Source organism: Aotus nancymaae, unplaced genomic scaffold (genome assembly GCF_030222135.1).
Source record: "Aotus nancymaae isolate 86718 unplaced genomic scaffold, 86718_ANA_hifiasm-v0.15.2.pri h1tg000088l, whole genome shotgun sequence".
NCBI lineage: Eukaryota > Metazoa > Chordata > Mammalia > Primates > Aotidae > Aotus > Aotus nancymaae.
The window spans coordinates 661,370-686,568 of NW_026988503.1; the positions used below are offsets into that span (position 1 = coordinate 661,370).

General features: G+C 38.0%; 1 protein-coding gene across 1 annotated transcript; it reads left to right on the forward strand.

The window, feature by feature from the left end:
- On the forward strand, nt 1–25,199 carry LOC135271616 (uncharacterized). The gene is made up of 6 exons (XM_064369120.1): nt 1–104; nt 1,290–1,427; nt 14,733–14,884; nt 20,208–20,299; nt 23,326–23,474; nt 25,170–25,199. Exons 1-5 carry the CDS (start codon nt 1–3, stop codon nt 23,344–23,346), a joined length of 507 nt encoding a protein of 168 aa, XP_064225190.1. The 3' UTR covers nt 23,347–23,474; nt 25,170–25,199.

Genomic DNA, 25,199 nt, shown 5'->3' on the forward strand with positions numbered 1-25,199 from the left:
ATGTGTAGATCTAGTCTGGGCAGGTCTGCTACAGGTCTCCTGATGGCAAACACAAGCCCCAAGATTGAGGGAGAATCCAGTGAGAAGCCACCAAGCACCCAGAGGTATGCCTTGGTGTGGAGCTGAGAAACCTCCTTAGCTTCAAGTTCTTTGCACCGGGATTGGGGGATGGCCTAAACTCCTAATGTAGGAGAGTAGGTGCTCTAGATGTCTGGAGATCTGCCTGGCCATGTAGTGGAGAGAATCCCCTGGCACCAGGATCTCTGTACAAGAAAGGAAGGACAACTGAGGCTGCTGTTCCAGGTGAGTGGTTGCTCCAAATGCCTGGAGATCTGCCTGAGCATGGAGCAGAGAAGGCCCCCCTGTACCCAGATCTCTGCATAGGAATGATGGGGTGGTTCAGGCTGCCAATCTGGGCAAGCAGGTACTTTGAATGCTTGGAGATCTCCCCTGGCGTGGAGCAGAGAGGGAGATCTGCACCACAATCTATGCCCAGAAAGGGTGGGGAAGCTCAGGTTGCTGATCCAGGTGGGTGGGTGCTTTGAATGCCTGGAGATGTATCTACCTGGCCTTAAGTGGAGAGGTGCCTCCTGTAGAGGATCTCTGTACAGGAAGGATAGGGTGACTCAGGCTGACATTCCACATGAGTGGGTGTTCCACATGCCTGGCAATCTGCCTTTGTGTGGAGCAGAGAGAGTCCCAGTGTACTATGATCTATATACAGAAAGTGTTAGGTGGCTCAGGTTGCTGATTCAGGTGAGGGGGTGCTCTGAATAACTGGAGATCTGCCTGGGCATGGAGCGGAGGGGCCCTGCTCCACCCTGGTCTATGTCCATGAAGGGTGGTATGGCTCAGGCTGCTGGTCTGGGCAAGCAGGTCCTCTAAACACCTGGTTTTCCGCCTAAGGGTAGAAAAAAGATGACCCTGCTACACAACAGTCTCAGGGGAGCAGGCTAGGGCAGCCAGCAATGATACCTGAAGATCAGTTCTAGGTTGCCAAACTGGTCCTGGCTATAAGTCTTGTCATCAAAAAGAAACTGAAGCTGTAGCAGCTCTCCTCCTGCTCCAGGCCTACAATGGTTGAGACCACAGTTCCGGTAACTACTGCTCAGGCAATTTCCACAGTTCTGACTGCAGAGGTCCCTACCTTGCTCCAGAGCAGATGCTCCAATCTCTGGCCCAAGACTAAAATGCCTCTGCAGCCATACCACCAGGATACCAAAGAATGGCTGTCTTTGTATGTGCCCAGATTAAAAATGGCATCCTTCATTTTTAATGTGGTATTACAGGTCTTGGAAAAGGCCTGCAGCTATTCCTGCTGTCTTTTCCTCACAGCATCTCCAAGCCTCTCCCCAAATTAGCTCCAGGGCTTGGGAGAAAGAAAGTGTTCTCCCTCAGCCTGGGCTGCTCATATCCTCAGTGGAAAGGTGAGTCACAGAGGGAGGATCTCTGTCTCCCTTGGATACTGGAGCTTCACTCTTATCAGCTAGTTGCTGTCACAGGGGCTATTTACCATTGTTCTCCACTGCAGGATCTGAGATGTCTTTCATGATTGTGGTAGATTCCCATTTTCCTTATTAAATTAAAGCTCACAGACTTGATTTTTATGCAGTATCTTGCTATTTCCAAGTGGTGGAGGCATGCTAAAAACCTCTAATCCACCATCTCAGAAGAACCCAATTTTCCTTCCTTATTCTTATTATGCAATTATCCTCTCTCTGAATAATGTCTCTCCAGCAAATTGCCTGGTCTGATAGTAAACTGAAACCACATTTCCAGGAATTTGAGATTCTTCCATCTGCCCAACTCTCACTCTCTCAAATATACCTCTTGACTATCTCTTGAATTAGTCCTTTCTGGTCACTGTCATTGATCTGACTCAGGCTTCATTAGCTTCTCTCGAATTAATACATTAGCTTCCTGACTAATCTTTCTGACTTCAACGTGTAATCTGCTCCTAAAACACATACCTTAGTGTGTTGATCTATTGGTCAAAATATTCAACAGTGTGTATAGCCTCCTGTTCAGTGTCTCTTTTTATAAAGTTCCAACTTCTATTTTGTGTGCTCCCACAGCTCTGAATTACAGTATGAAAAGCAAGGTGTGTCTGTTTGTCAAATTCAGGAGCTTTTATGTGAATCCTAAACTGTTCTCTGCTTTAGTGTCAGTTTCCCCCCACCTTGTTATGGATATGTTTAAAATAATGGATTAATTCCATTATTGATTCTTCATATTTTTAGGAGATGAATTAGATGTAAATCAAAGAAAAATGGTGGAGCTCTTGAAACCTGAGGTTGATGGTGTTGGCTTCTGTATTTCTACTTTTGATAGCTGGGTGCTATTTCATTAGGACCAGAGTAGAAGATAAAATTTTTATAAATTCATGGAAGCTTTGTGGTTGGTACCTATAGTAGTACTATGTAAGTCCTCCAGATTCTGTGGTGAATAACCACAAACACTTAAGAATTGGGTGGATCAGTCCTTCAAATGAAGGACTTTGCTTTAATATGCTTGTGTCACTTTTCTCCCATTATTATATTGCCCATAATCCTGATATCAGATTTTTATTTTTGTTTAAGTGAAGCACTCAGGAACTTTTTGAAAAAATACATTTGCAAAAGACCAAGAAAACAGATTTCCCACTATGTGAAGAAGAGTGAGCTTTTCACATTCTGTGAGCTCTCACTTTGCTTTGAGCATTGCATACAAACACACACACACACACACACACACACACATATCATGAAATCTAAGAAGGTTTGGAACAATGTTAAGAATCAAATGTATGGTATGATAGTGTAATGGTAATGAGAGTGAAGGGAAGAATGTCAGCCTACCTCTGAACAGACAGTGTAATCTTTTTGTGTAATAGTTGCATACCCTAGTAACTAAAGGATCTGATATAATGAGATACAGCTGAGCTTTGGGAAATTTTATCAACCATTTGATTTCACATGATTCCGTTCTATCCTTAACTTGCAGCACTGGACTTTGATATTGAAATAGGAAAACAGCATCAAATCAGGTATTTTTTTCCTTGTACTTGCCATTTGAAAGAACTTTACAATTATTATTGCCTTCCCAAGAAGCAGGTAGGATTAAAGTGCTTTGATTTTTTTGCTGTTAGAGTGTGAGAAATCCTAACATGATAAATGACTTGGAGGTTACAGTAGAGCAAATCAGGGCCAGAACAATGTTTAAAATTTATTGATTTTAGGGATTATAGTCACACAACTGGTCTATTTTCAGTTTTCTGGGATGTTACACTTTGTAATACTAACCACTGTATGGTTGAAGTTAAAGCCCAGAAAGGCTATTTTACCAAGAGTCAGAAATGTTAAGTTTTAATCCTTGCTACAACTCTTAATTTTAGTTAACACTGCTATTTCTGGAATTCAGTTTTGTTATCTGTTAAATAAAACTATTAAGATGACTTTGACTAAAGTGAGGAGACAGCGTCACATGACTTTCTAACCTTAGGGTTTTTCAGTCAATGTTTCTTACTGAGGTGTAAAAGACCATATTCCAGAGATGACACCTCACAGAGACATGAAATTGATAGGATTCGATATTCATATTTTTCTCAACAGACCTTTTATTTAAATAGGCAAAATAGAGAATCTCCTTTACAAAGGAGACACTGTTCAGTACCGTAGCTACTCATCTCCATTCATAATTTTTTCTTTCATGAACTTGCTGGGGAATTGTTCTTTAGTTTATTAATATCATTAAATAATAATCTTTAAAGTCTTATAATTTCTCAAACATTGCTTTGTTGCCATTCAAAATTAAGTATCATATTTTAGAACAGAATTATAAATTCCAAATGAAAACACTTTACAGAGTTAACAACAAAACAATAATACTCATGATATTAGCTAATTCATCAAACATTTACTATTCTAGGTTGACTATATATATATATCAATTCATCTAATTCTCATAACAGTTCTTTGAGGTATTTTCCATCATCATCTCATCTCCACTGGTGAATAAACAGATGCATTCTGAGTTTAGTAATATGTCTGTGGTCAATCAGCTAGTTATGGCCAGAACCAGGATTTGGAAAGCTGGTTTCAAAATCCAAGTTCTTGACTACTTTACCAAATTATTGGACCATACATTCTAAATACAACTGGCATTCTAAGCCATGTTGATATGGGCATATTACCTATAAAAAGGAACAGAAATATAGGATATACCCATGTGCTTTAAAAGTTTATTATACAAATGTGCGGACGAAGATTATATTTAGGGCAAATGCATATCAAGGGTGGGACTCTCAGTGGTCTGGGAGTCACAGCAAGAGTTAAGATTTTTATGTTTATCTTTGTTTGCCTAAAGCAAACTGAAATTCCGTTTTGCTTCCATTTTCTTCCAGAGCCAATTACTTTACACATATAAAATTCCAACTGAATAGCAAAACAGCTAGATTTGATACCTGTCTTCCTCTGTAAGAAGAAAAGAACTAGAATCAGTCTAGCTATTGCATCTTAGGAATGACTTCCGTGAAGAAGCCTTCCATGATTCTCCTAATCTGAGCCAGATACCGTCTGTGCTTCCATGGCAACTCACACTTTCTTCTGCCTTGACCCTACACATGGTCCTGTAATCACCTGTGAGCTTGTCTGTCTTCTTCACTGGTTTGACACACCTTTCAAGATCGGAGTTTTCTTATTCCTCTTTGCAGCTTTCTGCCCAGCAGATGCTTTGTACATAATAGACATTCAGTATGCATTTGCTGAAGTAAAATACAGGTGTGTTGAAACTAGCTTGGGAACTTCTGGAGAGACAATGCTTTATTTATTTATTTTTTCTACCCATGTCTTTCAGTTCTTCTATGGAATATCTACTTTATGCAAGCAAATACTTGTTCTCTATCTACCTATTATATTTATATAGTACAGCTGTTTAACATGTATTGTTGACTGAGTTACAGTGGAATACATTCTTCAGATGTATTAGAGAATTGGAAATAATTTAGTCAGTTTAGGTGAGGATGTGTTTGGTAGCAAAGCAACCTCTAAATTTCAGTGTCTTAATGCATAAAAAGATTTTTCTCAGTCATGCAGAGTGGCCCAGTGGTGACTTTCCAAATCCAGTGGTGACTCTCCAGAGCAGCTCCTTTCCAAATGGTGACTGCAAGTTTCAGGCCTCTGGCTGCTTGCAGCTCTGCCATGGGAAACAGGAGGCTTCCAGGTTGCCATAACAGGAAAAAAGAGAACTGTGCACTGGCTCCCGAATGCTTTGGTCTGAAAATGACACACTTTACTTCTGTTCACAGCCCTTTGGCAAGAACTAGTCAGCTGGTCCTGTCTACTGCAGGGAGACAGGCGAGAGTGTGGGAGAGGACAGTAAACGCCCTGCCTGGAGGGAGGCAGGCCAGAGTGTGTGGGAGAGGACAGTAAGTGCCCTGCCTGCAGGGAGGCAGGCCAGAGTGTGGGAGAGGACAGTAAGTGCCCTGCCTGCAGGGAGGCAGGCCAGAGTGTGTGGGAGAGGACTGTAAGTGCCCTGCAGGGAGGCAGGCCAGAGTGTGGGAGAGGACAGTAAGTGCCCTGCAGGGAGGCAGGCCAGAGTGTGGGAGAGGACAGTAAGTGCCCTGCCTGCAGGGAGGCAGGCCAGAGTGTGGGAGAGGATAGTAAGCGCCCTGCCTGGAGGGAGGCAGGTGAGAGTGTGGGAGAGGACAGTAAACGCCCTGCCTGGAGGGAGGCAGGTGAGAGTGTGGGAGAGGACAGTAAACGCCCTGCCTGGAGGTAGAGAGAGTGAAGCAGGGTCTAACTATCAATACTGACATTTAGTTTTCAGTCTCGTGTGTTCATTTTAAAAATAGAAGTTAATTAAAGAAATAGGTAATACATTATTTCAAAATAACTCATATAAAGATCAGAGGATACTGCTCCATCCCCTTTATTGACAGGACCCAAATTAATAAATGGTTTTTAAAAATAAGTTAGCAAATAAGAGAAACAAACATCAAAATAAATTTTCAGCCCAATACCTTTTCTGTAAAGATAATATTAATAAATCAGTTGATAATACCCTTATTAATTCTTAGCCCCCAGTGAAGTTTTTGTCCAAGCAGAGATTCCTGATCTCTCCTGTGATTTTCAAAGTCCTGAGAGAGTTGGGCAAAAAGCGGTTTATCCATGGGTAAGTGCTGTTAAAATAGCATGGTCACTGCTTCTCCCTTGAGGTGACCTGCTTTCCTTTTTTGTACCTAAGAAAATTGCCAGTAAAAATGACTGATTGAAGCTTTAACTTTCTCATTTGAAGTGCTGAAAGGTGAGCTTCCTTAACTCTTGAATATAAATATTAAAGTAGAAAGCCCACAAAAAGCTCTTCTGACAGTGTAAGATACCAAGATGAAAGAACTGATGAGCTCTAATTCTTTTTATTTGTTGTATTTTCTATCAATTATCTGGTGGATCTGGAATGGCCTAAGCCTTGCTATATCAAGGTTTTCTAGAGATAGACTCTAATCTGCATGCTTAGGGTTAAAGGAAGCATTGTATATGACAAATGGCCAAGAAAGCACCCTCAGCCTGTTTCTTCAGGAGTGTCAGACTTTCCAGGACATCATGGCGAAGCAAAGTTTGGGTTCATCAAGCCATTTCACTTCCTAGAGCACATGGATGAACTATATTTCCAAGATCTCAGCATCTCAGTGGGATCATGTCCCTGAAATGTCAGCAGTGATGGCAATGAAGGGAGGATGTGTCTAAGTATTCCCTTTTCTCCAATGCCTCATCGGCATCTGTTGTTTTTTGACTTTTTAACAACAGCCATTCTGACTGGTGTGAGATAGTATCGCAGGAACAGAAAACCAAACACCAGATGCTCTCACTTATAAGTGGGAGCTAATCACTGAACACACATGAACATTAATGTAGGAACAATTGCACTGTGGACTTTAAAGGGTGCGGTGAGGGGACGGGTCAGAAAACTATGTATCAGATACTATGCTTACTACTTGGGTGGTGCATACTCCAAACCTCAGCATACTCCAAACCTCAGCATTATGCAATATTCTCATTTAACAAATCTATATCTGTACCCTCTGTATCTACAATAAAAGTTCCAATAAATTTAAAAAAAATAAAAAGAGAGGATGTGCATTTTCTGTCCCCCTTTCTTTGGCTGGTACTGTAGTAAATAAAGGAACTGGCGAATGGAAGCCATCTGGATCCTTGAGTCACCCTGTGGAGGAGCCACAGGCAGCAGAGGCTCCTGGTCTGCATCAGATTCTGATGTCAATGAGAAATAGCCTCTGTTATGTTAAGGTGCTGGGGCTGGGGGTTTAGGATTGATCCCAATGTAGTACAGCCTAGCCTGCCTACTACAGGGACAATACATGCATACAGAGCATGCAAGTGCCAAAATTCAAAGGGTGTAAGAGACCTCACAATCCCCTCTGCCAGAGGCAAACAGTATTATTAATTTCTTATGTAACTTTCAGAGATATACTATGGACCAGCATTAAAACGGTAATAATTGTGATAATGGCAGCAACCACATTAAGCACTTACCCTACTCCATTAGTTAAGGTAACACTAACTGCTCTAACAATTGGTGCTAAAGAGGTGGTATTATTCAAACTCAGAAGAAGGTGATCTAAGTCAGCAATATGTATGTGTCATGAGGTGGGGGCTCTGGCTCCCCAGTGAGTTGAGTGCACTGACTGATGGGGGCCTTGCCATCCTTAGGATGTGGCTTCCAAGACGACTCTGGCCATCAACTTCTAGCTGGAAAAAGGAGAACTAGCATAAAAGATAGCAGCTGAGAGACTTTTATGGGCCTGGCTTGCCAATCATCAACTAGAATTCAATCACGTGCCACATCTTACTGTAAGAAAGGCTGGCAAACATGGCCAGGGGTGTGCCAGGAAGAAGACAACTAGCAGAGTTGTTTAATTTTTACAGCAGCTCTATGACCAGAGACTGCTATGATACCCACTTAATAGGTGAGTAAACTGAGTAGCCAAAAAATGTATTTGCTAAAGATCTGCTTGGAAGTGGCAGAGGCTGGAAGCTAACCTGAGTAGTCTAACCAGAGCTGGGCTTAACCACACTCTGCAACATCCTTTCTTTACGCAATGCAGTGCATTACATGCACTGTGCTCCATTTTATTTTATTTTTTTGACTTAAGAATATTTAGTGGAGATTGTTCAATCCTATTACAGTTGACCTTGCTTATCATCTAGGGATAAGTTCCAAGACTCCCAGTTGATGGCTGAAACCGTAGATTGTACAGAATCCTGTATGTGTTATGCACAAATTTCATTTTCTTTCTTCACAATGTCATAGATTTGTTCTTACCATGTATCTTAGCAACTGCAGCATGTGATTTTTTTTTTCTTTTCTCATTAACTTGAGGGCTTTCACCTTTGTACTGAAAGGCAGCACTTTATGACTTCTTTTTGGCACATCCTGTTAGCCGGTATTCCTAGTCTTGTACTTTGGGGTCATTATTAAGTAAAATAAGGACTACTTGATCACAAGCACTGAAATATCAAACCAGTTGATCTGATGACCCAGAGGGCTTCTAAGTGACTAGTGGGAAGGGAGCATTAACAACATCATGGATACTCTGGACAAAGGGATGATTCATGTCCCGGGCGGAAGAGGGACCGTTCAAAGTTTCACAGTGCTACTCAGAATGCTTTGTGATTTAAGATTTATGAATTGTTTATTTCTGCAACTTTCTATGGAATATTTTCAGATTGTGGTTGGCTATGGGTAGCTGAATCTGCAGAAAGCAAAACTGTGAACAAGTGAGGCTGCTGTACATAGAAGGCTATTTCTTGACAGCTATTTATTATATTACTCAATTGTATAAATAAATCATAATTTATTCTCATTATGACTATTTTTGTTACTATCTTTCCCTCATTATAAACTGTAATACAGAGAATATCCCCAAAAGTTTGCATTTTCATACATGTGAGTACATGAAGACAAATAATTTTCACACAGTGAAAGTACATGAAGTCAAATAATTTTTAGCCTTAAACTTGCTTGGATGCATGGTATATGTATAATTACTTTTGATAAACATTTTCACATTTCCTTAACATGAGATCATTTTTTTTACAACCAAAAGTACCATTATACATCTGTGAACAAAGTATACAAATAAATTTCCCCACACTTACACCACCCATTTCAGCTTTTTTGATTTTTGCTAAATTATAACTAAAAATGGAATTTTATAGTCTTAATTTTTTATTCTTTTACTACAATAGATGTTTGAGGAGTCCAGATTCTGCTTAAAAACCTTTGTGTGATTTTTCAGATCTGACCATAGGCAATTCAAAAGGCTTTGCCTGGCAGACCTCCTGGAGAAAGCTGCCCTCCCCACACAGACTTGGGGCACAGTCCCTGCACTGCAGCCTCTGTGACGACTTGCAGTCAAGGACCCAGGAACCGTCTGCCTGCCATGCCCTTATGCATATCTGCCTTGCTAGCTCAGGCTCTTTCATTCAGAAGCCTCTTTATCTAGGGCCTTTAGCTGAGATATTCCTCATGTGTCTCTGTTGATATCTCCTTTTGGGCAAGCAGCGTGTGGGAATACTTGAAGATACTTTTCTCCACTCTGACTCAGTACTACAGTATCCAGTACTTTTCCATACTTCATCATTGCCCTCCTTTAGCTCTGGGCCCATAAAGCTGCAGGAGCCTTTTGCTTGGGGCTTCCTTTGTGCTGATCCACTTTCCTTTACTGACACTGTTCTATGGAAGGAAACGAGCAGGAGGAACCAGTGTTTACTCTGGCTTAGTCTCTTGCTTGTACTTTCCCGGAAGTAATAGAAAGCTTCACCGTAATTTTCATTTTGGCTTATTGTTTTAATTGGCTACCCTGACATCTGGCAGCTTAGCTGAGCTCCTGACAATGTTAAAGTCTCTACATATATGTGAATTTATTGCAGCTTTTATTTCTTTTTAGTGATAGTTCATATCTTCTGCTTACTGTTCTTTTGGGATATTATTCAATATTTTCTTTTTTATTTAGAAAATGTATTTATATATTAAGAAAATCATTTACCTGTATGTTATATTTTTGTTTTGGCCAATTTTTCATTTGTCTTTTGATTTTAGTTATAGTGGATTGTTTTTCTATGAATTAAATTCTTAAAAATTGTGGTTGAATTTATCATTCTTTCAAAAATGTCTTTTTCTTTCTTGGGTCAGGTTAACAAAAAGTCTTTTTTTCACTGGGATTATGAGACATCTCTATCTGTATTTTCTTCCATTTTATTTGTACAAATAAATCTTTGTGTTATTTGCAATTTTAGTAAGATAATTCAATAGCAGTTTTCTTTATGGCTATTCAATTATCCTAACATCCCAGCATCACTTAGTGAATAATTTATTTTCCTCCATTCTTATAAAATGTCACCTTTTTGATATAAAGAATTTCTGTATGTACTTGAATTTATTTCTGGTGAGTCCACAGATCTGTATATTTACATTTTATTACTGCAGATTTAAATTTACTATAGATTTAAATATAAATATGTTTTGATGTCTTATTCAAGACACTTTTATTTAAAAATTTCTTGACTGATTAATTTTTACACAGGTGTTTTAAAAATTAGCTTGAGAAATTAATAAGGAAGCCTATTATTTTTCTAGAGATCACATACATTCATGTATACAGTTCATATTCATATATATGTATAAACATATGTATACACACATGCATAAACATGTATACATGCATACACATGTACATTTATAGATATGTAAACACATACATATGCATATATGTATATATGCACATAAATACATATACATATGTATTTCCATATACTATTATGTATAAACATATACGTATATGCAAATACATGTATATATACATATACACACATATATACACATACATATATACATAGATGTGTGTGTGTGTGTGTGTGTGTATAAACATAGGGAGAATTGCTTCTTTTCACCCAAGAACAAGTTATACTTGTATTTGGGTCTTCTCTTTAGTTTCTTCAGGTGCATTTAAAAGTATTCATCTAAATTTGTTTTTAAGCTTAGAAGGCATTTAATGTTTTTTCACTGTTTTCTTTCTTATTCTTCTATTTATAGTTTCAAATTGCTTGTTATTATATATATATATAAAAGTTACTCATTTTTGTGTATTAATTTTGTTCCCAGTCACATCACAAAATTTATTAAAAGGCTGTGAGTGTGGTGGGCAAGATCTTACAGGCCAGCACCAGATAACCTGCTTTTGAATCCCAGCCTTGACACATTCTGGTTGTTATAGTGAGGATTAAAGGGAATTCATGAGACATGATTAGAATAGTGCTTAATCAATTTAATCATTATCTCAGATAGTAGTATAAAAGTTTTCCTTGCTTCAGAAAAAGAATTTTGATGCTTTACTGTTTCTATACTTGGAAAAAGTTTAAATAGAATCTTCTCTTTTTGTTAATATAGAGATGAATAAGACACATTTCCTTCCCTTCAGGGAAACTGTTTTCTTGTTCATCAACTCATTTGAATCTCCAAATCTCCTTTGACAGAAGAATAATTAGACTAAATTCATAAATGAGGAATCTGCTCCTGAGAGAGGCTAAAAAAGTGTCTAAGCAAACATTTAAATCCAATTCCCCCTACTCTACAAACAACAATCAAAATTTAAACATGTAAGCACAGTAAAAGAAAAACTTCAGGGACTTCTTTATTTGAAAATACATGCTCCTTTAACTAAAAAAAAAATGTACTCTTCCACATTTGTTGATTAATGGAATGTTTTTCTGTAATACACTTCAATATAAATTGTGTGCAAGGTACTTTACACTTAAGTTTAGTTTATGGAATGCTCCAAAGAAAGAAAAGAAGACCAAAAATAGTACTGTTGATTTTGAACCTTTGCTTTTGTGTCTTCCTTTGTATCTCTTCTCCGTCCTGCTCTTCTATAGTTCTGACCTATAGAATATCTGGCCTGGGTTACTACCAACCTTGTAAAATGGTTTCTTGGACTCTAGTTTTGTTCCTTCTCCACGCAACCACTAGAGCAATATATTGCAAATTTGATCATGTTTCCCCCTCTACAAAAGTTAGAGCTCATTAGGGTGGCCTCACAGCTCTCATTCATTAAACCTCTTTCCTCTCCAGTCTGAAATCTTGCTGGAATGCTCTAGCAATACCAAATGCTCAAGGTTGTCTTGAGCAATACAAAATACTTTTCATCTTGTGAGTTTGGCCTCTTCACTGACATACCCCATTTTCCCTCCTTTCAATTTATTTTTAACCTGGCTCATGATTTATTTTCTCCAACAAGCTCTCTCTCTCTTTAATTCTGAGCCCCTAAGTGTTTGAGTGCTCCTCTACAGTGCACCCATCATATTCTCTCCATGTCTTCCTCTCTCATAACACTGACAAATGTTCATCTTCTTGTGCCTGAAATGTCTTAGGATTGCTGGTACCTTGAGGACTTGTGACCATGTCTCTATTTAATATCACCAGTACCTTGCATTTGCTTCATACACAGGAGATTCTCCAAAGATATTGGTTCAGTGAAAGAATAAACCAATGCCACCCATTCCCCCTGGCCATCTTTTCAAAAAGTCTGTTAGAAAAGCATTTTCTTACTGGGGAAATTTTGAGAAGATTAGGCCAAACACCTAAATCCAGGAGTCCTGGATTTTAATTCTGGTTCTGTCTTTAATTCACTCTGGAGCCCTGGCCTATCTCTGCAGGTCTGTGGATACATAAGTCTCCAGGTAGATTCAAGGACTATATTAGCACAGTATTGAGGTAAAATTAAGCCTTTAAATCTCAGATTTTGGAAACTTAACCCTGCCTTACCTCAGAGCAGACCCAACCTTATCCTCTATAATCCCCTCCTTTGACACTGTTTTCCTGGACATTTCCATTATGATTTTTGACCAACTGACTTAACATAGAAGCTGTGGTAGGCTTATATCTGAAAATGTATATATGATAAGTTTGAAACTGGTATTAAGTCACATACACACTGATTCCCCTTAGCTCTGTGCATTAGCTCTGTGGCTAGCCTGCCTCCTTTCCTGGATGTTAAGGATAAAGCACTGGTTGGTAATTAGTGAAGGAAAGGAAAAGCTGCCCCTTTATCCAAATAATATTGAGGAGGTATGCCAGCAGTGGGTTATCTTTCCCATTACAGGATTGCTTCGTTGCTTTTTGGGTATTTGGTGGTCTCCAAGGCCAGACCACCATGGAAATTCCAGAGCACCCCTTCTGCCTAAGCAGTGAGAGACTGAGAGGGATAAAGGACTGATTGAACATCCTTTCTGAAGACCAGCTAATAGAGAACAAGGAGCATAGGATTGGAGTGAATAACTGTGGGGAGCAGGGGAAAGTATGGAGGAGGGAGTTTCTTCTCATCAAGGGGGAGCTTGCAGGCTGCCCTCCAAGAGCCAGGAATGAAGCCCCATGCCTTAAGTAGGATTGTGACTTCTTTGCAGGGAATCCCTAGATCTCTGCTCCTCTTGTAGACTCTGTATTGCTTGAACCTGCAGTAAATAACCACGGGAACTTTTTTTTTTTTTTGAGATGGAGTCTTGCTCTGTTGCCCAGGCTGGAGTGCAGTGGCTCCATCTTGGCTCACTGCAACCTCTGCCTCCCAGGTTCAAGCAATTCTCTGCCTCAGCCTCCTGAATAGCTGGGACTACAGGCGCATGCCACCATGCCCAGCTAATTTTTTGTATTTTTAGTAGAGACAGGGTTTCACCATGCTGGCCCGGCTGGTCTCAAACTCCTGACCTCATGATCCACTGCATCAACATCCCAAAGTGCTCACATTACAGGTGTGAGCCACGGTGCCCGGCCTTGACTGAACATTTTTAAAGATTCTATATGTATGCTTCATGGCTTAAAGAGGAGGTAGATTCCCTTTTCTTTCCCTTCTCCAGCTGAGGTCTAGAGTGGAAGGCAAGATGGTGAAATGTCCTGCATGGGATCCCATCACACCACACCAGTAGACAGATCATTCTTGTTGCTGTCATGCCATTGCTCCCTTCTACAATAAGAGGTTTAGTGCCCAGGTAAAACGGTGGGCACTGGCAGAAGACTAACAACCACAGCATGGTTTGTTGCTGTTATTTTTCTTTTGAGACAGAGTCTCACTCTGTCGCCCAGGCTGGAGTGCAGTGGCATGATCTCGGCTCACTGCAACCTCCGCCTCCTGGGTTCAAGTGATTCTCCAGCCTCAGCCTCCTGAGTAGCTGGAATTACAGGTGTGCACTACCATCCCCAGTTAATTTTTTGTATTTTTAGTAGAAATGCGATTTCACTATGTTGGCGAGGCTGGTCTCAAACTCCTGGCCTCAAGTGATCCACCCACGTCAGCTTCTCCAAGTGCTGGGATTACAGGAGTGAGCTGCAGGGTTCAGCCCATAGCATGGTTTTTGATTCAACTTAAGAAATTAGCTATCTCCTCTCCCATCTTCCACCTATGTTAAGTATTTGCAGTTGCTTCAGGCTTTAAAATTGGTATTTCATTAAATTATACTTTTATGTATTGTTATAGGATATATAACAATATATTGCTATGCCAAAGCTATTTTATTGTTATAGAAGTTAGGAATATATAAAGCAAAAAAAACAATAAAAAAGATAAAATCCTCTGGAACATTCCTTCTTGTTTTTTACATGAGATGATGGAACATTGAGGGTAATTTTTTTCTTTATGTCAATTTAAAGTATAATTTTCCTAGGACAGTTTTTATATTTCTTGATCATAGCATCTTCAGTGATTACGGTAACCAAGTGCTACAAAAATGCTGTGGCAAGGAATCTGAACAACAGAGATTTGAGGGAAGCAAAGCATTTTCTATGAAAGTTTTGCTGTTTGTCTTCAGCTTGGTACCAATTAGAGCTTTACTGGCGGTAGAAAGTGAGTGAGAGTCTTAATTCAGCCCCTTTTTGATTGTTTAGACAGAACCTACACATAGCTTCTACCATCTTCCAACTGCCACGAATCTATTGTTACTTTTCTTTCTATTTTCCCTTTTTTAATGTTGCTTTTAGCTAGTGAATATCTTAAAGCAAACACCTTTGTAACTACCACCCAGGCCAAGAGATAGAACTCTGCCAGCCATCCCAAACATGCTGGTGAGGTTGTTTCCATTGTGATCACTCCCATCAGAATAAACACCATCTTGACTTTTATAGTAATGACATCCTTGCAATTTGTTTTTTCAGTTTTGTCACCCATGAGTGCACGCTTATACATTATATTTTAGTTTTTTCCATTTTAAAAATTGATGTTTTTAGATTCTCTTTTATCTACGTATCCCCTCCCTCCACCCATCATCTTTGTTTTCCTTACCATTTACTCATTTAAAGACCCAGACAATCTGAACTGTCAAATTTCCTAGTGTTTTGATTTTGTTAACTGTGTATTCTTAGCAAAGTTATCCTGTTCTTTTCTCCTTTTTATTTCCTGAAAAGTGGTAGCACCATTCAGAGTATTAATCAGACTCATTTCGGCATTTTGGCAAGACTATAGGAGACAGGTAATATCTGATTGTCCCTGTTTTTGTTGACAAACATTAATACCCAATATATTGATCCATCAATTCATTGAATGGAGGGCAGTACCAAATAGTGATATTCTATAATTTAAAAAATTATTACTTGAAATTTGAAAATAGACACTTTCCTTAATTTATTATTTGGTTACCCAGTGATATAGTCATACAGGAAAGGCAGAATAAATACTTGGTTCTTTCTCTTTATTTACTATCCTCTGAAGTTGATCAATTAATTTTTGATAATTAATTACATATGAGTGAGTAGATTTATTCACATTTGTTGATTTCAGTCCATTGACAATTATTTTCCTTATTGATGCTAAATTGTTCCACCTTTGACCATTGAAAACCTCATAAAGTTGGCTTGCCTTTTGACATGTTTTTAGTAATCATGACTTATTTTTTGACAAGGTATATTAGGCTCACCTTATACATATTCTGGCCCAGACATGGAAGCAGCCATTTCTCCAGGAGGTCCTTGGTTCTTTTAACAGGAAAAGGCAATTCAAAACCAAAGTCTTGTTGCTGATAATGCTATTCTAACATCAGAGTACTTCTTTTGTTGTTTTTGAATGGTTATAGACAATGTTTTTCGTTCTAGACAACATTTGTGTCTCCTTAGAATGTTTTTTGTTGAAATCCTATCCCCTAAGGTGATAGTATCAGGAGGTGAGGCCTTTAGGAGGTGATTAGGTCACCCTAATCATTCAGGAGGGGAAGCCCTCATAAACAGGATTAGTGGCCTTAGAAAAGAGGCCCCAGGAGTATCCTCACCCCTTTCACCATGTTAAGACATGGTGAAAGGCTGGTCTTCTGTGAACCAGGAAGCAGACCCTCACCAGACACTGAATCTGCCTTGATTTTGAACTTGTCAGCCTCCAGAATATGTGAACAAATTTCTTTGTTCATAAGCCACCTAGTTAACAGTGTTTTGTTATAGCAGCCCAAACAGCCTAAGACAAGTAGTGTTTAAAAGCTGGTAGCTTGCTTCCTGAGATTTCCTTCATCTGTGTCCTTCCTTTACCTTTCATGTAGACGTTGACTTTCCATCACCTCTCCTTTCCTTGTCACTGCAAGGAAATTTTATTTTATTTTTTAAAATTGACACTGCATTAGTCTATTTTGACTCACAGTTCCACATGGCTGGGGAGGCCTCACAATCATGGCGGAAGGCAAGGAGGAGCAAAGGCAGGTCTTACATGGCAGCAGGCAAGAGGGCATGTGTAGGGGAACTCCCTTTTATAAAACTATCAGATTTAGTGAGACTTATTCACTACCATGGAAAGTATGGGGGAAACCATCCCCCCATTCCCATGATTCAGCTATCTCCACCTGGCCCTGCCATTGACACATGGGGATTATTACAATTCAAGGTGTGATTTGGGTGGGGACATAGCCAAACCATATCAGACACTTAATAATTGTGCATATTTTTTGGATAGATAGTGATGTTTTCATATGTATAATGTATAATGATCAGATCAGAGTAATTAGCATATCCATCATCCGAAACATTTAATATATAACACTGTTGCATGACTCTAGTTAACAATAATATATAGTTTCAAATAGGAGGATAATACTAGAGTTATCCAATGGTGTTATAGGCCATTAGAGATTATTTCTCCTACCTAGCTGTAATTTTATGTCCTTGAACAAATCTCTGCCTCTCTCTCCCTTCCCCTTCTCAGCCTCTAGTATCCTCTGTTCTACTTTATACTTCTTTGATAGCACCTTTTTTTAGCTTCCACATATAAGTGAGAACATGCAGTGTTTAACTTCCTGTTCCTGGTTTATTTCACTTAACATAATATCCTCCAGTTCCATCCATTTTGCAACTAATGATAGAAGTTTATTCTTTTTTTATGGCTGAATAATATTCCATTGTGTATATACCATATTTTCCTTATTCATTTATGTGTTGTTGAACACCTAGGTTGATTCCATATCATGGCTATTATGAATAATGCTGCAATAAAAATGGGGATGCAGATGTCTTTTTGATATTCTGATTTCTTTTATTTGGATAAATGCCCAGTGGTGGTATTGCTGGATCATATGACAGTCCTATTTGTAGTTTTCTTTTTTTTTCCTTTTTTTTTTTCTTGAGACAGACTCTTACTCTGTCACCCAGGCTGGAGTGCAGTGGTACAGTCTTGGCTCACTGCAGCCTCTGCCTCCTGGGTTCAAGTGATTCTCCTGCCTCAGCCTCCTGAGTAGCTGGGATTACCAGTGTGTGCCAACATGCCCAGCTAATTTTTGTATTTTTAGTAGAGACGGGGTTTCACCATATTGGCCAGGCTGGTCTCGAACTCCTGACCTTGTGATCTGCCCACCTTGGCCTCCCAAAGTGCTGGGATTACAGGCATACTGTGCCCAGCCTTATTTGTAATTTTTTGAGGAATCTCCCTACTATTCTCTATAGTGGCTATACTAGTTCGCATTCCCAACAACAGTGTATAAGAGTTCCCTTTTCTCGACATTCTTAACAAAATTTATTATTATTAGTTTTAAATAACAGCCATCCTAACTGGGTGAGATAATACCTCATTGTGGTTTTGGTTTACATTTCCCTGATGATTAGTTATGTTGAGCAGTTTTTCCCTTTGGCTCTTTGTCTTTTGTGAAATATCTATTCAGTTTCTTCCTAATTTTTAAATTGAAGTTTTTTCCTTTCTTTCTTGCTTGCTTATGAAAGATTTTTTGCTTTTGAGATGTTTGAGTTTCTTATATATTCTGGATATTGATCCTTTGTCAAATGAATAATTTACAAATACTTTTTCCCATTCTGTAGGTTGTCTCTTCACCCTGTTGATTGTTTCCTTTGCTGTGCAGAGCTTTTTAGTTTGATATAATCTCATTTGTCCTGTGCTTCTGAGGTCTTATTCACAAAATATTTTTTCCAGAGCAATGTCCTGAAGTATTTTCCTTATTTATTATTATTTTTTTAGTAATTTTATAGTTTCGGTTCTTACAGTTAGGTCTTTGATCTCTTTTGAGTTGATTTTTGTATAGCATGAGAGGTCGGGGGGGTCTAGTTTCATTCTTCAGTTTCTTAAAGCCTAGACTGCTCTACAGTCTAGATTTCCAGCTCCTTCAGTTCCTAATGCAGTTTTCTTATACTCTCCTGCTATTAGTTTGGACAAAATCCTTCCCAGTTTCAGGTGCTGTTTTCCAATGTACTTGTCATGATTTCTAGTGAAGAGCTGTTGGCTGTTATTGGTGTCTTTTGTGCTTGGGGCTCTCAGACATCCTGTTGTTTCCCTTTACTTTCCTTTGCATGTACCTTGTAGATCTTACAGTTATTGGTGAATTGTCTCCACTTGTTTTATTATTTGGAGTTTGTGTGGATGCCCTGTCACTTAGCTTGTCATAAATACTATCCATTATTTTTTATTTACTGTCTAGTTACCTTATGTAAATATTTAGGGACATCCAAAAACTATGTGGCCATCATTTTCCCAGAATTTTTTATTTTTTCTGGTAGACTGACACTAGAGAAAGAAATAGCTTTACTAAATTTTCTTCTTCACCTCTAGGCATTTTAGATTTTCTTGTGTGAGTTCACTAGTTAGTTTTATGGCTAATATAACTCATGTTCAGTTGATGTGTAATCATAGCATAAGTGATAATGCTGTCACTTGAGAATAAGATTTGAAAATAGTCACAGGATCATCATCAGCCACACTACTGTTACATGTCATCCTTTATTTTCTTTCATTTTCCTTTTCTATATTCTCTCTCTTTCTGTAACTAGTACCATACTACTTTCAGGGTTATATACATCTTTCAATACTTTGTAGCTTTCTTGCAGGCAGCTTATAAAGAACGACTGATGTCCTTCTTGTACTCCTCCCTAACTCAATCCAAATCTGTCTCAGTATAGAAGGGTAAGATGCCTCATGATATAAAATAGTGACCTTATTTAATTAGTCTTGTCGAAGGTCAATAAACAAAATTAGTTTGGCCTGTACATGTAAACATCTGTTTGTTCTGCTTTATCACCCACTTTAAATTTTAAGTTCAGTCATTAAATGTTTAAGGCTAGGTAGGAGAATTATGGCCAAAGGAACTATAGGTGGAAGGTTGTTTCTCGTTTCTCTTAGTTTCTGTAAATAACCTGACAAAGAGACTTGTTGCTTAATCAGTGCCTAATATGTTCATTTGGAATGCTCCCATGCTCAATTTTATTAGGCATCTACAAAACAAAGCCTGTTTTCCCCCTACATTACAATTAGTGTAATTAGAATTTATGTGTGAAGCATCATATATCTATTGTGTAGTGGTTTTTTAGAATAACAAGGATACTGAATTACCTTACTAAAATTGCTGGTTTCAATAATTAGTTTATGGAGAATATTTAATAATACTTCACACTAGAAAATTAAAGTTCCAATCAAAATAGCACTGAGTTATCCGGAACAAGAATATGTTCTTGCTTATATTCTGCCTACTCCTCAGAGCTGATTACACACGATGCTTATATCTAAAATGAAAAACAGAGCATAGCAAGATTATAAGATGAGTTTTTCCCTGAGAGGCTAACAAGAATAAGTGTCATGCCACGCTAGCCCAGGGAACAAAATTGTAAATATAGGGAGGAGAAACAGGTTTTCAAGTTTATATTGCTGCTGTCTTACGGGGATCAGCTTCTGTTGTTACCATAATGTGTTATGTTGAAAGGGGCAGACAGGGTTGCTGAGCAGCTGGTTGGAGGGTCCCTGAGAGATTACCCAAGAAACTCAGTTGCAGCACATGGTGGAGCAGCCTCTCAGGTGAAAATAAATTCACAGCACGTGGTTATCTGCCTGGGAGTACTTGTCATTCACTACAAAGTTCATCTCTGTGGAGAACCAGAGTATTTCTTTGTCGAGTATCAAACTGAAAAATGGCAAGTGTTATATTTTGCACAGACCAGCACTGAGTTTTCTAATCCTGATGTAAAGGTGGAGTCTGTAGATGGTGGCCAGGAACTCTTTTGGCCTTTTAGGATGTCGCATTTTTCAGTTATAGTCAAGGTTCATCTGAAGTGGCTCCTGTTATTCCACACCAATTTTTAATTGATATGCTCAGTCTATTTTCTCTTTACCCCTAACCACCACTATTGATCACAAGCTAAATTGGATCAAGTTGCTATGTGTAACATATTGCCAGCTCTGTGAGCAGACTTTTTTCTTTTTCTAATCTTGGTACCCTTAATTATACTCAACCCAAATTACTGTTTAAGCAAATTCACTTAGAGTTAGGGTTCATCTGTAGATTTCTTGCTGTTGTGAATTTCAGAGAGACAAGTGCTTTGTAAAGACACTCATGTAATTTAGGTGAGTGGGTAGAAGATACTGTGGAGTCAGTCAGTAATGTGTGTAGTATGGAGAAGTGAGAAGTTTCCTGTATTTTTTCATTCTATCTGATATGGGAGATGTGGTATGACTTAGAAGTTTCAGTGGTGACAACTTTCAGTCTGTTCCTAGAAAAGGTTAAATCTTAGCTATTAATACTTTTACTACTTACTATGACAAATATTTTACCCCAGACTGCCTCTCTGTCAACTTACATTGATTTTCTGCTTTGTTCCGTAGTAGAGGCAGCTGTATAATTTCTGTAGCTTTTTCCGTGAGAAGTGATTTTTATTAAACATAGAATTAGTTACAGCTTGCACTTGGAAGGTTAAGACTGAATGTTCTATTTAGTCTTTTTGAAAGCGTGTAGGCACTAATTATGTCTAACCAGTACATTTCCTCTGGATTACTGACCGCTTTGAAAGAGTTCAAGTTGTTTCATTAGGCCCATTCAGTCCTCTTGGAACTACCAGTAAAAAGACCAGGTTGCAGAAGATGTTGCCATTCAAACCTTAAAAGAAAAGCCTATGTAAAACTCTTTAAATTCAACTTCCAGAGCTATGAATTTCTACCGTGACTATGGATCAGAATTTTTGTTTTTTTCGAAGAAAATAAGATCATGTTTAAGGCACACAGCTCTTCTAAGAAGGAGATTCATGGCCATATTAAACACAGTTCTGGACCTACTTTTTAACTGATTTAAGCTACAAATGCTATCAAGATTGTATTCCACTCCAGGAGATAACAGATTTCTACTATCATTTTTTAGTTTCCTAACATTTGATCTAGTAGTCACAGAGAATGGGCAACTTGTATTGTCAATTGAATTATAAAACTTGGATGGCTCCCAAGTAATGTCACAAATAATATTTATTTTCAAAATTACATAGCAAAAAAACAGAAACAAAAGGCACTGAAAACATATTCTTCAGTGATCTTTGAGCCCCTTTCATATGTGTCTCAAAGGTAACTTTAAGGTAGCCTGAGATTGACAGCATCAGGCAGTGGCCAGCCCTGGTCCCAAGTTTCCTTAGAACTCATATCTCCCATGAGAAAACATGTGGTGAAGACATTGAGCTGTGAAAACCTTACATGCTGCAGAGCTATTGGTAGGAAGTGGTTGTTCAGCTGGGGACCACATTTTCTACGACCCCCTTGCAGTTAGATGCAGCCATTGATTGGATTTTAGCAAATGGAATGTGATTTGAAGTGCTGCACACACATTCAAGTCTGGCTCATGAAAGCCTTCTACTGACTCTTCCCCAGGCTCTGTTTCCTTCCAGCTGGTTGGTATGAGGATAACACTGGGATGAATTTGCAGGCTTTGCAGTGAATATGGCAGAATGTCTGTAATCCTGGTTTTTTGTGGCTTCATGGAAGGGCTACCTCTCCTGTTCTCCTGCTCAGTATTATCTGGTGAGCAAGAAAGAAATTTTAATTATGTTGGGTCTTGGAAATTTTTGGTTTTATTAGTTACAGCAGCTAGGGCTTCTCTAACTAATAAAGCATGTAAAACATTAACCCAAGCATTATATATATGCCAAACCTAATAACTGAATTAAAGGCAGTGGCAAGAATGGCAAAGAGGATAAAGAGATTATTTTGGATCCTAAATTACTGAAGGTATGCCCTGGAAGGAGGATACATTTAATTCATTTCAATTTCAAGAGAAGAAAAGCCATTGCAAATTAGTTGTGGAGTTGGAACCAATGTAAGATTCAAACATATTCATTGTCCCGTTCACTCAGCAAGTGCCACTATGTGTAAACACTGTCTTACACATTGGGGTTAACTCAGTAAAAAAGATAGATCAAAAAATTTCAGGTTGTCTCTTATTGTTACTGCCTCTACTCAACTTTAGTTGCAGTTGTCATAAATCAGTAAAATCCCACTGTTGTTTGCTCATAATTTTATTTCTTTATGAATGTTAAGCGGATTTAGTTAGGGACTTTTCTGGAGAGGAAGGGAATACTCTACCTAGATTTCTTTGGTCTTTTCTCCTAACTATAGCTTGGTTCTGACAGCAGAACAAATGGGAATATGTATGAGGCTATAAAATAACTGATGTTCAAATGTGCAGGATTCAACATTTAAAAGGAATTTCATTTCAATACAAGATAAAATTTCCAGATTATCTTGAGAATTGGGGCTATTACTGTCAGTTATATTGAGAGAATTCCAACATGCTAAATTACCTGACAAGTTGTGGTGTTTTATGTACTGTATTGATATTAGAGTATTTGTTTTGCTTCAGTGGGTATTTAATTATTTGTTTCTTCTTGACAGTGTGCTAGAATTAATTCATAGCATTATGAAGCTGCTTTAAACATCCTCTTGAGGGCAAGAGCTGGCTCTGGTAAATCTAGTGCATCATGTGAATGTTTTGGCCTCAGTTTAAATATATTAAATTAGAGTCATGAATTACTTTAAAAAAGACAAATTATAGCTTTTATATCCTAAAGAAGATTAGGGATGCAAGATGAAAAGAGTTAAACACAACTATAGGAAATGGAGGCTGTTATCTGCATCTAGCTTAGGATGGAGAGTCATGTGTGGCTCTCAGGTGCAACTCACATGGAGCCATGGCTCTCAGGTACAAGGTACAACTCGGGTACACTTTGTTATCCGTTAGCAATTAACAGTTATTTCCTACACAGAGCAAAAGTTCTAGCCAAAGGTCCTTTTTTTTTTTTTTTGAAAGACACAGAATGAGTTTACCTAAAGGTTTTGTAAATCCTTAGTTTGTTAAAATTCTCTATTAGTAGTAGCTTATGGATAGGTGCAAGTTAATATAACATTTACATATTAATTAACATAACAATTATAAGCTCTTTAGTAAGTACAAAAACTCAGAAAATTAAACATTAATACTCTTTATTTGGTACTGAAAGGCCAAAATTTTGTGTTTTTCTTTTACCTGGAGGGTAATTGAGAATATCAGAAAGATAAAATAATTAAAAAAAAATTCATGAGAGAAATTTTTTTACCTGCATAAAATGGAGTTCTAAGTATAGTAACAATTTGGTTACATAGTTACTTCCACTTCCAGAGATGTGATCCCTTGTGTTTTCTAATAAAAATGACACAGATGCATCAGATTTCATGGTTAGAATTTAGAAAGCCTAAATAAAGTCCCATTCTTTCATGGAATTATTTTAGCAATTTTGGAAGGTAATAGTGGTCTTGCTAATTCATTTTTTGATGAACTCTTAAGATGTATTTAAATGTGATTCTCTTATTGATACTCACCTTTTTACTGGGGGTCTCAGTAGAGGATAGTTTTGTGGAAAAAATGTCTGTTTGAATAAGCCATCCTGTGAGTTTTCTAAAGTGGGTAATCAGAAGATGCTTGGAAAGGAAAGAATAGGTACTCCTACATTCATATAGGGCATGAGTGTTTTTCTTTTCCTGTTATAACAGCAGCAGAAACAAGCTGGTTATAGGTCAAAAGAGAATAACAGAGAAAAATGTTGCAAAATTGATATAAAATTTAGCCTTTTCTTTGTGTTCCTCAATAATGCCAGCATTCTATAATTTTATGATAACAATGGCGGTGCCAATGATTATCCATGGAACTAGACCAATGATTCCCCATGTGTACTCCATTTTCCTACCTTGTTCATTTTGTGAGAGGTGGATTTGGACAAAATATTGAGAGTATCCAAACCTAGCCCTTGCTGTGTTTGAAGGAAGTAATTTTATATTAGTCCTGTAGTTTTTTTTTTTTGTTGTTGTTGTTCTATAGTTTTATATGTAGTTGAAAAGAACATATTCTGAAAATAGAGTCCATTCAGCAATCTAGCATCTGTGTTTGGTATCCAAGAAGGCCTTACCATTGCCATTTCACAGGGTGCAGGGGGCAGAGGGGTAGTCAGGGGGACGAAAAGAAAAAGCAAGAACATAGACTGTGTATTCAAATCAACACCTCAAACTCATGATGCTAACTTACATGATATTTTCCTAGTCTGAAAGTTCTTATTGTAGGGAAATAAACACAAAACATGTCAAAATAATATAGTATTAAAATCCTAAAAATTAGTATTAGTAGTATTAAAGTGGAACTAATAATTTTATACTAAAACACCATTTTAGTGAGACAAGTCATGTTTTGCTTATAGTGAATGTAATTTCTTAAATGTTCATACAAAAGCTGGTGACTCTTATATAATTCTCAATAATAAATTTGAGAAGAAAATCAGTTGTATCTTCTAGCATTATGTAGAAATTAGCCAACAGGATTTTAATAAGTGGGATAAGTAGCTTTTTAATGATAAATTTTGACAAAAATTTTCAGATGTTCTTTCAGTTTCAGATATTGCAAGAAAAGCAAAAGAAA

Bases quoted from the DNA above. Each gene is read 5' to 3' on its own strand.
- LOC135271616 (XM_064369120.1), top strand. From the start codon at position 1: ATGTGTAGATCTAGTCTGGGCAGGTCTGCTACAGGTCTCCTGATGGCA. The intron at 105-1,289 runs GTATGCCTTGGT...GTGGTATTACAG, and splicing joins AAGCCACCAAGCACCCAGAG to GTCTTGGAAAAGGCCTGCAG. The intron at 1,428-14,732 runs GTGAGTCACAGA...TCTTGATCATAG, and splicing joins CTCATATCCTCAGTGGAAAG to CATCTTCAGTGATTACGGTA.